The sequence below is a fragment of the Ostrinia nubilalis genome, chromosome 6 (assembly GCF_963855985.1).
Source record: "Ostrinia nubilalis chromosome 6, ilOstNubi1.1, whole genome shotgun sequence".
NCBI classification, from domain to species: Eukaryota; Metazoa; Arthropoda; class Insecta; order Lepidoptera; family Crambidae; genus Ostrinia; species Ostrinia nubilalis.
In genome coordinates this window covers 18,190,252-18,206,053 of record NC_087093.1, presented here as the reverse complement: position 1 = coordinate 18,206,053, position 15,802 = coordinate 18,190,252, and the positions used below count along the sequence as shown (strand labels likewise).

The following is a 15,802-nucleotide window of genomic DNA, read 5'->3' as shown; positions in this document are numbered from 1 at the left end:
CTTTAATTCTAACTTTAATGTCATACAAAATGTTAAAAGTTTTAACGTTTTCATATTCTCAAAAACAAAGACATGTACTCAAATTATTGCAAATAAAACAAAACCTTTCACATTAGCGTCTTCCGCGGAAGTCAATTACTTAATAACCATTGTGAAAGTGTGAGAAAAATATTATAAGTAGTAAATTTATTTACGATGAAATAACATAATATGCAATTTACGAAATAAGACGGTATTATACCAATCTATGGAATTTAACGGTTTGAAAATATGTACATTTTATTCAGGCCACTACCGTTCTGAAATGAGTACCTAAACTAAACATCTTTTGAAATCTAAGTTTCAGTATTGTAACGAGAACTAAGAAACATTTTGAAAACCCGTGTCAAACTAAATAACTATGATTCCTTTTTATTTTAATCTACAATAACATAAATAATTCGGTACAACAAATGGAAACCTAACATTTAACTTAGTCTTAACATACATTTAAAAATAAAAGAATAACGATAAAACGAATAACTTTTACATTAAAGAATCGAATAAACGAGTAAAATTTGTTAGTAACATTTTATTTAATAAATTATTTATACGTAGGTAAATTACGTCAATCAATCATATTATGACAATCATTGATGATAAGGTTTCGAACGAATTTGATTAAATATGAAATAATTTAAGCTCATTCATGCCAATGATGCACCTGCACATGCGTAAATAATATTTCAATTTTATGAAACTGGTAAGCGTAAGAGTTTGGGAACGCGACTAACGGCCGAGTTCCAGCAGCGCAGCATGCGCCCGCTCTGCCAGGAGCAGGCGCGGCCGACGCAAGTCCTGCGGGCCAGTGCTGCGCCCGGTCGCTCTCTAGTAATCACACCTCTTCATTTGCTAACATGCGAACAATCAAAGTGAGATAGCATTTTTGCCCCCGGTGATAATGATTGTTTGAAGATTATAATTCATTGAGTAAAGGAGATAAGTTTTTATAATTTCCAACATCGATATTAAGAATGAAAATAAAGACCATATAAATTATTATTCAACAAAAGTTTAGTCAGCGTAATAACAAATTTTATTTACAATTCAGTTAAACATAGAACATCAACAACAATAAAATGAATAAAGCCGGTTGAATTTGCATTTTAAACGTTTTTCAAAATGACAAATTATAGGACGGGCGTAATAAAAATGCATCTCATCATGATATAAATGATGCGGAGGCGTTTTGTATTATTACCTTTATTATTAGCTGCGACTGGAGGTACGGGCGTAATGGCGCGGGCGCAGCGGCGCGATTAGTGGCCCGCGTTTATGCTCGTGTAATCTCGCGAACTTGAAAATTTGCATTATGTAATTTTTTGCTAAAAATACTTAACTGGCTCATATTACCGCGGTATGCAAATGGGCCCATTATATTATTCGGCGACTCGGCGACGCCGGTTCACGCAGCGTAAACTCCTTATTGTTTACAAAAAATGCGCAGTCTATGAAATCTCGGCTAGCACCAATTTTGTGTGCTTTATGGGCCGGAGAGATAAGTGCTTAATACACTCTACACGACTTTTAGTTAAGTGCGCGTTCCTATTTGATAAAAATATAATTTGCATATGTAAACTCGACACGGCTTATTATAAGTAATAAGTATTTGTTGTTAGTTTACCTTTTTTAAGCCGCAGACGCGTGTAATGAAATTTTAATGATTGTGGTTTATGATAAAAGTTAAAACTTGTTAGTCTTGGGTCGGTAAGACTGAAAATGCAGAGTTTTAGATAGAGGAATATGTTGTGAGTACAGTGAGGGGCACGGTTACTGCCAGTGGCGCGTTTATAAACTGTTATGTGATTTTATCTGCGTGTCATAAAAACTGGCCATCTGCGACTAATTCGCATGCATCCATCACGGCCGCATGCATGAGACTTTCAATACGGTCACGCAACGGTCTAGTCCTCTAAGTTATGAAACAAAAACACGATTTGAAAATTAACATAATGAGGCTCCTATGGAAATTATAGTCATGTTTGTATTTTCATCAAGTTGAAAGTAAATTATAACCTAACATAACCTATCCGCTGGTGCCCAAAAATAGAATTTGTCAAACATTAGAAACCTAATTTACCTAAAAATAAGAAATGCCCGATCTGGGAGATCAAAAAAATAAGGGTAGACTCTATGTCAGCACACGAGAAACATTGTTCGGTTGCCACGGTTCAGTAATAATTATTGTAATAGCAAACAAATTCAAATGTATAATGACTCTAATTTCTTGTAGTAACATAATAATGACCTGTTAGATATAATTTATAGGTTTATTTATAGTTTTTGACGAATCATAGTGATTAAAATTGTCTTTATACTTGCTGTTGTAACCTTCTAACTAAACACTAGACCTACTAAATAGTATTTTAGTAGGTCTAGTGTTTAGTTAGAAGAAGAAGAAGAAGTTTTATTTATTTGGGTTTTTCACAAAATTATGAATATTGAAATAATCAGTTTTTTTCAGATTATAAAATACATGTTACCGAAAAATATATTGCGCTATTTGATAATATACTTAAGTTTCATAATAATTACTGCTATCCTAACATTGTGATAATAACTTGTATTAAAATGATTATTGCAAATTGCAATGTTATTACATCAAAGTGTATTATAATAATCGCCGTTGATTATGTCGTAACAGATGCAAAATTGGGCGTCTAATTTAGAAAGACAGGTGTGGTGGATGTGCAGTTGGCTGGACGGAGTCGCGGGCGCGCAAAGTTCACGGCGGTCCCGTGCGCGCGCGCCGCGGGCCCGCGACGTGTCATTACGCCGTAAACAACGCGTGACCTCATCACTACTGCCAATTCACTTACCTAGATGACATTATTATACCCAAATTGTCTTGGAAAGCGCACACAGATTTTACATCAATTACATTACAGTGATTTGCTTCCAATTCAATTGTAATTTCATTATAATTTGATGTGAGCATGATAAAAATTACAATTCTATTGTTTCAAAGTGGCAACCGGAGTAGGATGGAGACATTGGGGCTGATTGTTGTCGCCTGGACATCTGTCGACGTGATGTCGTTATGACACTTAACTGTGTGAACAGTCTTTAGGATCATCATTATCGTCTTGTAACTGACTAACAATGCTGTCAGTGCTGTCACCTTTCACCCTGATGCACACACTTGATTATTTACAGAAAATAGATTAATAAATCTCAGTGAATTGAAAAGTAAGATGCGTCTGAACGAATTGAGTTGTGTTTACAGATTTATAGGTGTGAGGGACGCAAAATAAATTAAAAAGCTCTTTCATCCCAAATAGAATGTCTTGGATCATAATAAAAAGGTGAAGTGTATTTGGGGCATATCAAAGGAATCATTTTGCACATGAGTGGCGAGAGTGGGTGCGGCGACAAAGGCGCAAGTAAGAGAGTTAATATTATTTGTGAGGGGGCCGGGGACGCAACCCTTCGAGCGCGACCTGCGCCCACCTGACCCCTCACCCACGAGACTTCAAAAAGGGTTAAAACAACCTGTACGTCATTTTTTAATCACGCAAAATGCGTGTAACGACGGGAATAAGGTTTTCAGTAAACAATTCATATCAATTTTCAATTATTTCTAAGAAAAATTAATATTCTGTGCTCGTCACATTGAATACATGTAATTAATTGAGCAGTCACACATAAACGATGTCAACCAGATAGTCCAGGCTTATGATTTAGAAGAATTTCATAATGGACTAATAAATATTTAATTAGAAATATAAACAGTAATTAATCATTATTTGCTTACTGTATGGTAATAAATATTTTCAATGAATATTTATCAAAATAAATAAAATACAAATAATATTCAAATGAACATCAGTGCAAGTAAAAACTAGAATTTATTATAGTTACTGGCAAATACTATTAATTAGTGCATGTTTCACTTACATGAGTTGTGGGCGACAAAAACTTTGATTGCGAAAACATGAATAATGTTGTCCTAAGTGACTACGAAACGGGCCTACTTGCGACGGTCAAGTCAAAACAGAGGGAGGTGTACCATATTTTAAACTTGTTGACAGACATTGCGGGTCGAATTTGTATAAGCAATGCGCATTGGGGTTTGGAGGGATAACAATAAACTCCCAAATCTGACCCCTGAGACGGGCAACGCACGTGGAGGGTCGCGGGATAAAGAACGGGCTCGGGCCGGAGAGCGCGCCGCATTAGCGTCGTCAATGGGCTTCTCGGGCCGATTTTCCGAATCACTGTTTGTCAACAACTCGGGGGCGATCACTGGGGCAGACGAACCGTCCGGCCGAGTCGGGGCTCGCGGGCTGGAGGCTGGAGCACAGCACACTCATGATCACAGACACTGGCGCACCGGCTACTGACCGTGGTGCTGGTGCTGGTGGCGCGGCGGCGGAGGCCAGGCGGGCAGCTCGCGCAGGCGCATGGAGCAGTCGAGCGGCTGGTCGCGCAGAGCCAGCGCGGGCATGGCGCGGCCGCGGCCGCCGGTCGTGGGTCGCGCCGTCTCTCCGGTGCGAGCGTCCGCCCACCGAGCGCGTCCGTGAGACACTGCCGCGCTGCCGCCGCTTTTTTCCGAGGTTTTTTTTCGGCGCGGGCGGGGGCGGGGCGCGGCGCTCCGCCAATGGCAGCGCGCCCCCGCCCGCGGCCCCCGCCCGCCGCGTATACTCTTATTTACGTGCCGTATATTAAAAGGGTTTTCCGCGTGCCGTTATGGATTTTCCTACGGCTCTTTTACATACGGAGCGAAGTGGCGGCGGCCCGCGGCGAGCGACTCATAGTTTCGCCGAAGCAGCGCGTCCGAACCCGAAATGCCGATAAAAACTTCCACTGAATGGCTGGTGCGGAGCGCTCTCGTATCCTTTTGAGGGTCGAGGAATGAATTGTACTTCGATTTAAACGACACTAATGTGTCCTGTGAAAGAATTTTAGTTGCTTCATGTTTAGCATTAAGTATTTTTTCGTCACCGAATAACAAAGCATTCGATTGAAACTTTTCTACTTTACACTTAACTCTACAATTTCAAAGATCGTAATTCCAGTATAGTAAGTGACTTATTGAATGATTAGTTGTTGTGTTTGTTACGTTATGCTAAATATAGTTCCCGTGAGCGTGAGCGGTTGGTGTTGGCAGCAGACGGCGGGGTCGACGCCCGGCGTGAACTTGAACCCGCGCAGCCTCGTCCGAAAACTAATTAATACATTGACAACGCGACGAAAATACTACGCACTTTCCCAATTACTTTGCACTATCTAGAAATTTCCAAATACAGACAAAATTCTAAATAAGTAATTAGTGTACCGAAACTAAGAGTGTACTAACTTTTTGATATTAAATAAAACCTCGCAAAACTTACGAGCAGGTGTAATAATGTTCTCGTTAGCTTAATAAGATAATTTGATTAGTTATTATGTTAGCTACTGCTAAGTTATACCTAACGACAATTTTCATGATGGCTTCAATAACTAACCAATTTAAACTAATAAAGTTCAATTTAATTTTAAACTGAAATAAAATGTAGGCGACATCAATAGGTAAGCCCAATTATTGAGCTACGTAAAGAAATGTTATTAATTGAAATTGTTCACTCGTCGCTCTCTGAAACAGTATTCCCTGGTCACTCATCAGGAGGACCAAGCAAGGGTAACCAAGGGCTAGACGGGTAGAGCACTTAACGTCAGGTGTGAATTGCGGGTAAATATTTGTTTGATGACGTTCAGAAGTTATGTGTATTGACAGAAATAGTGTTACTTGTCAAATACCGACCGGCCGTCACCTGTTCGTGGGATATGCAAGCAATGTGGGGCGGCATCGTTGCTTTGTACTGCACTATGAATAGTACCAATTAAACAATGTCATCAACATGTCCGTTAACACACAGCCCTATATTATTATCTACACAATTCACAATTTTATAGGCAATTTATGTTATGCCATTAGGTATTAAAAAGCTCTTAGATGATCTTTATAAAATTTGAGCCGTGTCACAGTGGTATCTTCAGAATAACAATGTAAAATAATTGTACCTACAGCAGCACAAGAATGTTCTTACTATTGACAGCCCCTTTTTAACGTTTAGTTTTAAAAAAGCTCTTTCGGAAAAGTACCAATAATTTTCCTCTTGCTTGAAATTGTTTTACTGTCTTTACTACCTACTGAAGGGTAAGACAAGTCTTATTGAAAGATTCTCACTCTCACAAATTAATTTTCTATTATTTTTATAATCTGTAGATAACATTGATAATAACATACTAAACCGTCAGAAAAATAAACTACTATTACAATTGACAATAAAATAGATAAGATTAGATTATGATAAGCACTCTAATCGACAAATTGTAGGACAGTAGTTTAAAAGCTCATAGACAAAGAAAATTTCAAGAATAAGAGTGCCATTTAGGATTTTTAGTTCAAATTCTGAGCCAAATTAAAATGCACAAAAATATAATTATTTTGGCAGATGAAACGATAAACAACCTCGAATAAAAATTTAAGTTTTGTGGATAGAATGAAGTCTATGAAGGCAGGTAAGTGAACCCACACTCCACAGCCCGCTAACCTGAGACCCACGGAAGGCGCACTTGCGGCTCGAAGTACGAACACAGGTAGCTCTACACTTGGGGCAAATGACAAGCTTTGGGAAACAAGTCCTTTACAATTCACTTTTTAGTTATTACACATAGAAATATGGTAATGATATATTAAACCGATGAATTTGGTAGCTGTCACAAAATTGCTACTTAAGTGAGCTTTTTGAGTAGATGTGAAAATGATAATCTAAGCTTTTCTCAAAAGCTTACTTGGGAAATCGTATTCAGTGCCGCACAAAACATAGATTAATTTTATATTTACATTGAAGAATCATTGTGACCAACTAAAGCTCAACTGGCAAGAAGGTAGGCAAGAAGCTCAACTGGCAAGGAAGTAACCTGATGGTAAGGCACTTACCATATGTCAATAAAATTATATAATAAGATACCTACGAATATAAAGAATATTGAAAATGATAATTTGTTTGTTAAAGAATTGAAGGAATGGTTATTAAAGAAATGTTTTTACTCTTTGAAAGAATTGTATGATCTTAAAAATTAATTCGGATTTGTACTTACATTTATTAAAATAATTTAGATTAAGCTTAATTAATATTATGTATAATGTTGCAATGCCCTCACAGGGCTCATGTTCTGGGACTATTTTATTTTTAATACCTTGTTTGTACCACAAGAAGCAATAAAGATATTATGATTATGATATGATTAAGCAACCTCCGTCTCATATGGATATTTACGACACATGATGAGGATTTGCACAACTTATTTCAGTAAAAGTAATCTGATTCATCTGGTTTTAAATAGTAATTTTAATCATCTATAATATATAAAGCTCGTTTATAAAATAAATTCCAATTATTTTTACCGAACCCTTGTTTTCCTTTTCCATTGAGCTACGAGTCATTTGGAGGGTGATTTCTATCACGACAAAATATTTAATTTCAACGTCACGTTCAATCGCTTTGTCAATTCCCTTCACTTCAGTTGAATGGTATTGTGTGTCGAGTGTCGTTTGACCCGGTCGGTCATTAGCGAAGGGTCTACGACCAGAGCGCGGTGTCTTATGAGCTTGGGGTAAGGTTGCTATTGCTGCAGCTCCACACACAAAGGTGTGAGATATGGGTCAGTGACGTCACGCCGCGACATCTGCCGCCCCCGCACCTGGCGATACACCCCCCCTCCCCCGCTCACCGGCACGCGTCGCCCCGGCCACTCTGGCGCATGCAGATTTATCACAACCGAAATTCCGAATCAACATGGATCTAAAGTGATCAGATAAGACATTAAATTAACCACGTAACGATAAAGTTTATTGCAAGATTATTATAAAGGTAGGCAATAATAAAGGTTTGCGTTGTAGAATAACAAGCCCTACTCAAAACAAAGGCAACAAAAATATTCAACTCAATAAGCTCTATTGAATTGCTGAAACATATACTTTATCTTTATTTGAAAATAATAAGATTCCCTATACTATATTTATCACCATATCATATGAAGTATAACACAATGTTCGTATATAACACATCTATAATACTATTATGTTTATGTATTTATGTGTATGTCTATTATATTTATGTATTTATATTATGTCATTTATTGTATGTAAGTAGGTATATTATTCTAAATGTAAAGTTTTTGCACCGCCTTACTCTTTCTGCATGACCCGTGGTTGACTGGCAGAGAATGCCATCCGGCATTAAGTCCGCCACAGTGCATTGTTTCTATGTGTGCTAAAGTTGAAATAAATAATAAATCTATATTTCATTAATAACGCATCCAGAGGCTGCTCTATATCTGCGTGGCAGTGTCAGATGTGCCCAATAATCCACCGGCGGCTGCGGGCCGGCTGGCAGCTTTACGACACGACAGATTACAGATTTCAACGAATTCATGGCATCTATGCATAAATGACCAATCTGCAATGCGTGGTAGACTTTACCAAGCATAGCAACTGTGATGTAAGTAAATGCTGATCATAGAATAATAGTATTATATTGAGGGTGTCAATCATTAGTTTTAAGGTCGGGCTACAAAGCAAATGTTCCGTTATCTTAATCCTTCAAGGCCCGCGAATCTAGACACAATAGATAATCAATTGTTATGACATTAATCAATGCCGTCTGGGACTCAAGCGGTTAATAGCCAGGTATAGGTGATAAAAATCTTAACTAATGTTAAGTAAAGACAAAGTGTAGAATGGACTGCATAATTTTTTTGTGCTCATAGTTACTTTTTCTTTAAAACGGCTTCTAGGTATTGATTCTAAATTTATGAAGTAAGACCGAAACCTAGCTCCCTAGGGAATTTAGAGTCCTTTTCAGCCTTGCCACTACAGTCAGCTGTAGTCCGTAATGCTGTCATTTTTCAGCATACAAGCACTTTCAACTGAAAACGAATCGGAATTAAGTTATGACGAACAAAATTCAAGGCATACCCACGTCAAGAATACTCGAGAACCAGCAGTAACAATGTACCAAAAATTAAAAAATACTGAGTTGACATCGTCAATTAACACTTCATTAAGTTGGAAACTGACTCATTTTCATTAGCGGGGGTGTCCGGGCCGCCAGCCGAAGGTCCGTGGGCCGAGGAGGGGGGCCGATTCCCCGAATGGCTCCCTGCGTGGGGCCACTACTACGAACCACAATTATCGTACTCCGAGGTAGGTACGCCTTTTAAGTAGCCCCATTTAGCTCTACTTAGTAGGCCTTTTAAAGATTTCGATTGAGAAGGCAATGAAATATTCGAATTGTGATCGACAATGTTCAAATAACTCAGGACCTCAAGAGAACAAACGAAAGAGAACCTGTAAGGAAGCAGTCATACCGATGACAGTAAATTAATTGAAACATAATTATCTGCCTGCCATTGAATACAAAAACAAAAGAATTAAAATAAGTGGCCAAGTCTCAGCACTAGAACAAAATGTAAGTCTGTTCTGGTACTCAATTACCTATTCATTTAAAAGCTACGAAGTGGATTTTTGTTTTCTTTTAAACGTTTCTTACTAAAGATTTAATTTTATTCCGATTTATAGTACCTACTCGTACCTATACATCTTAATTTGACCTAACACATAGAATAGAATAGAAATAATTTATTTGCGTAATAGTATAGTATAGTACAGCTTCTCAGCTCTTGCCAAATGTTTGTCTCGAAGCGCTGGTAGGGCAAAAAAAGAATGAGACATGTATAGGCTCCTTAAGAGCATTTGACGATTTGCAAGTACTAATTTAATTAGTCTAAACAAATAAAGATAAGTTTGATTTTGATTTTACATTCGTTGTATGCGACCACGGCACATAATCTGTTTAAAGAATCAAAGCTCTACAATTGCAAGTGTTTGTGACATTTTCTTTTAAGTCCGGTATGAATAAATTAAACTATGACATAAGCCTAGACTCAAAGTAGCCGAGATTTTTCTACAGAAATTAAGTAAATTGAAAGACAGATAAATAAAAGACGTGTACCTACTTATGTGCTATAAACGTCCACGACACTAGGTGTACCTATAAATATTGCCCCTGAACTAAAGCCAAACTACCAGAACGGGCGGCCATCAAATCCTTATCCTCATTGTTATCCTGTTCATGAAAATCGTTTGGTTCACAATAGATTAATTATTAAGCCTAATGCATACGACAATGAAACTGCAAATTGTCAGCCTAATACGCGACAAGGCCATATTAAACATTTCGAGACAAAAACGAGCCTTCGCTTCCGCCGCCTCCACCTGTGCGCACGCGCACTCTGCCGTTGAACCGAGCGTTTGTATTCGACGCTCGCTTGACCTGTCGACTATTGTAAAAACACACCGACGATCGCAAAAAGCTCAACTATACTTTACAACGTAATTTTACTATAACTATGTAACAAAATATATTTTTTTTAAAACGCAACTTGACAGCCCTAAAAAGGCTGTAAAGTTTAATGAACATTGCCGTTAGCGTGTTTATTAATCCACGCTTATTTGATGCCACAATTGACAAAAACGTTACGTTCAAGGTTAACTGTTCATGTAGTAACAGTTTCGGTTCAGAAATTAATCTATTTTAAAAGCTTTGCTATTTAAATTTTCATTGTGCCCTACCTAATAACCTAATTATAAAGACATTTTGTAAAACACTTCTCTATTGATCAGTTGCATAGTGGGTGAATTATTGTAACAGTTTAACTACATTTACAGAATGATTGCTAATAATTATAATAAGTAAAATAGTTGATTGTACCGAGCTCGATCTATTCAACTCTAACATAAATTGTGCAATAATACCTAAATTCCTACCTGAAAACTGATTAGCATTGAAAATAATACGTTTTTACTTTCACAAATTTTCGATTACCAATAGTAACTGAATAGTTAATTATAAAGATACCTAAGTGGGAATAAGACAACTTTGTAAGACAATGTTTAAGCGTCAATAGCCCAATGGTTCAGTTTCGGATTGCCTATCGAGAATGATCTAATAATCGAGATTCACCGAACGCTAGTTCGATCCCTGTCGTCCGCTGAACTCTGAACACAATCCTAACACAAGTAACTGGAGTGGTTAACAGGAATATTAGTAATTTATCCATCGATTACCAATACTTTACTACAGCTATGTACCTGTGATGACTGTAGGGCGGGCGGGCGGCGCGCGGCAGGCGGCCCGCAGCAGCCGCCGCAGGCGCGACGATGGGTATTCCAGCCATGTCGGGCCCTCGCGACGTCTCTGCAAGGCAATTAATTAATTAATAAACCTTTATTGTCACCAAAACAATTAAATAACCATAGCACAGATTCAATATTAAAACAAGGTGACAAGGGCATTCGGCTCATCGTAAGCTGTACGGTAGTAGGTCGTTGCAGCACTAGTTTTCAGCTGGTGCCAGTCTTCTGCAAAGTAATACAGTATTGGGCAGCTAATAAGTGATATTAAAAAAAAAATCAGTAAACATTGCCTCAATTTTTATCAATCTTTAAACAAAATACTAGTCAAAAACATTTTAGTGAGCTTTTGGGTCTGAAGTCTGTTTGCTCTACCAGCACTTTGAGATTTCACTTTGAGCGTCGCAACAAAATCGCTATGAATGTTATCGATGGTAGGTCCGTAGATAAAATGAAGTACTTTACCCTGACTCCACAAAATAGCTAAATAAGAAAAAGGTACTGGTGAAGGGAAACTAAATCGTTAAAATACATTGTTACTCATTGAAATTAGACTGTAATCTGAAAATCTTTGATAGTCTTAGTAAAATTTCTTAAAAGTGATTGATCACAAAAAAAATGTTGTCATAGAGTAACTGATTTATCTCTCTTAAGTTGTACACCTTAAATAAAAAATGCTCCCATTCATCACATTGAAGTAATCCATTGACACGACCAAAACACTCTCGTCACCCTCGCCCCTTCATTGTCCTCTTTAAGACGCTATAAATCAACGTTTAACCCAAATGGGTCGCGTGCCGCAGCGCGCCGCGCGCCTTAACCCTTCCAGGTGCGAGCGTTAGACGCAAAAACGCGCGTAAAAAGCCCCTGTCGCGCGCGTTTTTGCGCCGACGCGCGTCTAACGCCCCTGCCGGAACAAATTGCCTGTTAGATTCTCACACTTTATTATTTCTAACACCTGTAGTAATCCAAGTGGCCCCTTAGATAATTACTTAATGCGTCATTGATAGTACAGGTAGCCGTGTTTATTGTTGTGTTCCGGTATTCGTAATTCAAAGAAGTATCTATTGCTACTGACAGGAGCTCTTTTTTAACTTGAAGCAAGCTATAATTAAGAAGCACTCAAATGAGTTGTTCTTTTGTACGTACAGACAACTCGTAGCATCTGTCCGCGCCCAGCTGACGGACGGAGATTTCCGACGTCTGTGTGTATTAAGATCTTAACGAGGCTTGCACTTGAGGTTGGACACTAAGTAATGGCTTAGTAGACTAATCACTCTTCAAACTGGTTATTTATATTTTTTCTACGAAAGTTCATCATGATACAATGTGTGTAACTGTTGTAGAAGGTTCTAATATAACGTAGTAACCAACACAAACGCAGTTTACGATATTTTCCAAGATGGCGAGGAAAAATAGGTCTCGTTAAATGAAAATCAGCAACGATCATTAAAACGTAGTGATATTTAAACACCTTTTATGTGATTTACTAGAAGACATAAGCTAAACCATACAACAATAATGAATGAAGAATACGGTAGAAAGTCTCGTATGTTAACAGCCATAAAACAGCTCCAGCATAAAGCGGCCACACATAAGGTAAGACGCTTGTTAAAAATTGAACATACTAAAATGAAATCGCAATGAAGTGCTTTCAGGCAAGGGGTGCGGCTCTAGCTACATATTTAACAGGCGTAAAGTACATAACGCTCTCCCTTTTCAGACGGAATCGAAATATAAAGTAGTGTAAAACAGCGGCGGGGCGGGTGCTCGCATGCCGTCTCTCTCGGTAATGTATTCACGTTTCCCGGGCCGCTCATTTTTTATCACAGTCGCGCGGCGCATTAGAATTTCCAGGCGAGAAAATCTCACGCACACACGCGCTCATGTAATCCCTCGCTGAATGGATATAAACTCTATCACGTTTCAAATAAGGTTGAAATTGATTTGTGCGTGCTGGAGGAGTTTTCGTGGTGGCGGGCGGCGGTGGCGTGGGGCGGGCGGACATTGTAAATTCGCGCGGGCGGCGGGGGCGGCAGCTCGATAAGGCAGCCGCTTCCGCCTCGCGGGCGAGCAGCGACACTATACCCATCATCTACTCATACATTCTACGTTTTAAATAAGGAGCTCGTTTTATATTACAGTTTATATGACATGGAAAACACCACCTAAAAAAGATCCATCCTAAAAGAGAGTGGTTGCTTGCTAATGTAGCTAAAATCATTGATATTATGAAAATTTTGTCCGCAACTGAAAGAATGAAACACGCGCACATTAAGAGCATAAAATGGAAGCCACCGTCTTATCTTCTTTTATTTCACATATTGGGTAACAACTAAAACAAGTCGTGAGCAGGTTTAGTCGTAATATTTTACTTTCACTGTAAGGCTTCACGAGACTTTAATTAAATTTAACGCTTGAATTCACGCTCACACTTATGTAGCCACTTTTGTGATTATTAAAGTCAATAATAGGTATCAAACAAATAGGTATTACGTAAGTATTAAATTGAAAATTCTAATTGCAGTTAAACAAAGTATGTACGTACTTCAATTAGCTACTACGGTCTTGTTATCGGTTTTCCCTATTAGTTTAACTTCAGACGAACAACGAGCATACAAAGGAACGAGGGAAGCTGTGACGTGTCGCGAAAAGTGCCGGCAGAGGTCGCTCGCCGCCGGTTCAACTTTACGGCCACATAAACTCACCCAATTGTATAATCAGGACCCGGCACACGCAATACACTGGCATTTAGCGAAAATGCCATTTCATCAAAAACAACAAAAACCGAGTTCAAAGTTAAGCTTTCGTATACGAGGGCAAAATTATTACTTGCTAAATTATATTTTTGCTTGTTATTAGCACAACATTCCTAGAAAGAACCATATAAGATTTTATTACCTGCACGTAACTTTAACGACGTTAATTTTTTGCCATGGCAAACAGTAACTGCAGTTAGGTATTACCTATACTGGTGCGAGTAGTGCTAAATTCGAATAATATTATCATCAATTCTTAATTATTTTAAATACAAAATGTCTGCGTCTGCAGTTTACTAACTATAAAATTTTGTAACAGACTGGATGTAACGAGAATGAATATTAAAAATGCTTAGTAAAAATGTAAATCACAAACAAAACTTCAGTTTCAGTTCAGTGTATAAATATGTAAGTACCTATTTAGTACATTACATTTCAGTCAGAGGTAAGTATAGAATGAAAAATGTTTGTGTTGTGTTTTACAGAACAACGTACGAGTATGATATAAAACAAGTAAAACAACATGTGCACAATGTGCATACCTAAAGTAAATCATTAAAATGTTAATTGTTCTAAGATCTTTCATGGCTTTCTCATATAAATTACATACAAATCTCTTAAAATACATCTACGTTTGAAAACAAATATTGACATTTCTTTTAGAATGCAATTTTCGTGACACGACGCCAATCATTATGACGACTTGTAAATCGTAAGAATATTTATAGTAGCGGTTTACCTTAATCGAACGCTGTAGATGAACGGCATGAGGGAGGAAATAATTAAATCACTAATATTTTGATACAACACCATTAAATAAAATTACTAATTTGTTTTTCACATCAAAACAACATCGCAGACAATACTGCCACAGACTACTAAGGTCCACTACTTTGAGCGCCAAGCCGCTCATTTCGTTCGACGTTCGAAATTCAAAATTTGAAATCAGGCAATGGCATAAAATATTACGCGTCTCTGCGCCCGCGTTGTTTTATTTGATGTATTATTTTAAAATTCGAACACTGCACTAACTAAACGCAGATTCTAGGCTTTCCTGTAAAAAAAAATAAACGCGGAGGTGGGTAAAGTAGTGTTTTTGACAATTTACAAAGAACATGACGATATCTAATTAGAAATTAAAACTTTTTCTAGCGTGTGAAAAGCAATCAGGTCAACTTTAGGGTGCCGTGAAACTGTTTCTCGTGTCAATAAGTGTGTATGTGTCTTGTGTGCAAAATCATCTTGCAACAAAAGCATCTTGGAACATTGGTAAGTCAATATTTTTTTAGAAACTTACAAAATCGCTACTGTACACTGCAATGGCTTACTGGTTTGAAATATTGACTTTAATGGAACATAATTTGTAAAGATAAGATCTAGTTAGTGTAAACTTGTTGATGATCTTTTTAAATAATTAAAATAAAATAAGTAGGTAGGATTGATAGTACAGGTACAGTCCTATTTTTATCTTGATGTGCCGCTGTCTGTAACTCTGCCTAAAATATGTAGTGATTTCTTATTACGTGTGTGTTAAAGTTCGTCAAATCACCAAATCATGATTCAGATCCAACATTTTACATATTTTTTATGCATCGCAAATCTTTCTTCATGCGCTGTAGTCAACCTACTATCGCCAGCACATCAAGGTACTCGTATTACTGGAAGGTATTTACCTACATTTAATTTTCTCTTTCAAAATTGCGTTTATTAAACGGTGCCACAGTATTAAGCTTCAATATCGCCTTCCATATTAGTGCACGGAGTACACCTATGTATGTTGTGGCCTAGACATTGCAAAAAATAAATAAATCATCAGACAGTG

At 37.7% G+C, this 15,802-nt stretch overlaps 1 protein-coding gene across 1 annotated transcript in view; it reads right to left on the bottom strand.

Moving 5' to 3' along the window:
- LOC135072855 (POU domain, class 2, transcription factor 3L-like) overlaps positions 1 to 15,802 on the bottom strand; it is a 207,480-nt gene that overhangs the window by 90,187 nt on the left and 101,491 nt on the right. The window contains exon 2 of the mRNA XM_063966893.1: positions 11,180 to 11,285. Coding sequence (XP_063822963.1) covers positions 11,180 to 11,285 — 106 coding nt within the window. The remainder of the gene's footprint in view (positions 1 to 11,179; positions 11,286 to 15,802) is intronic.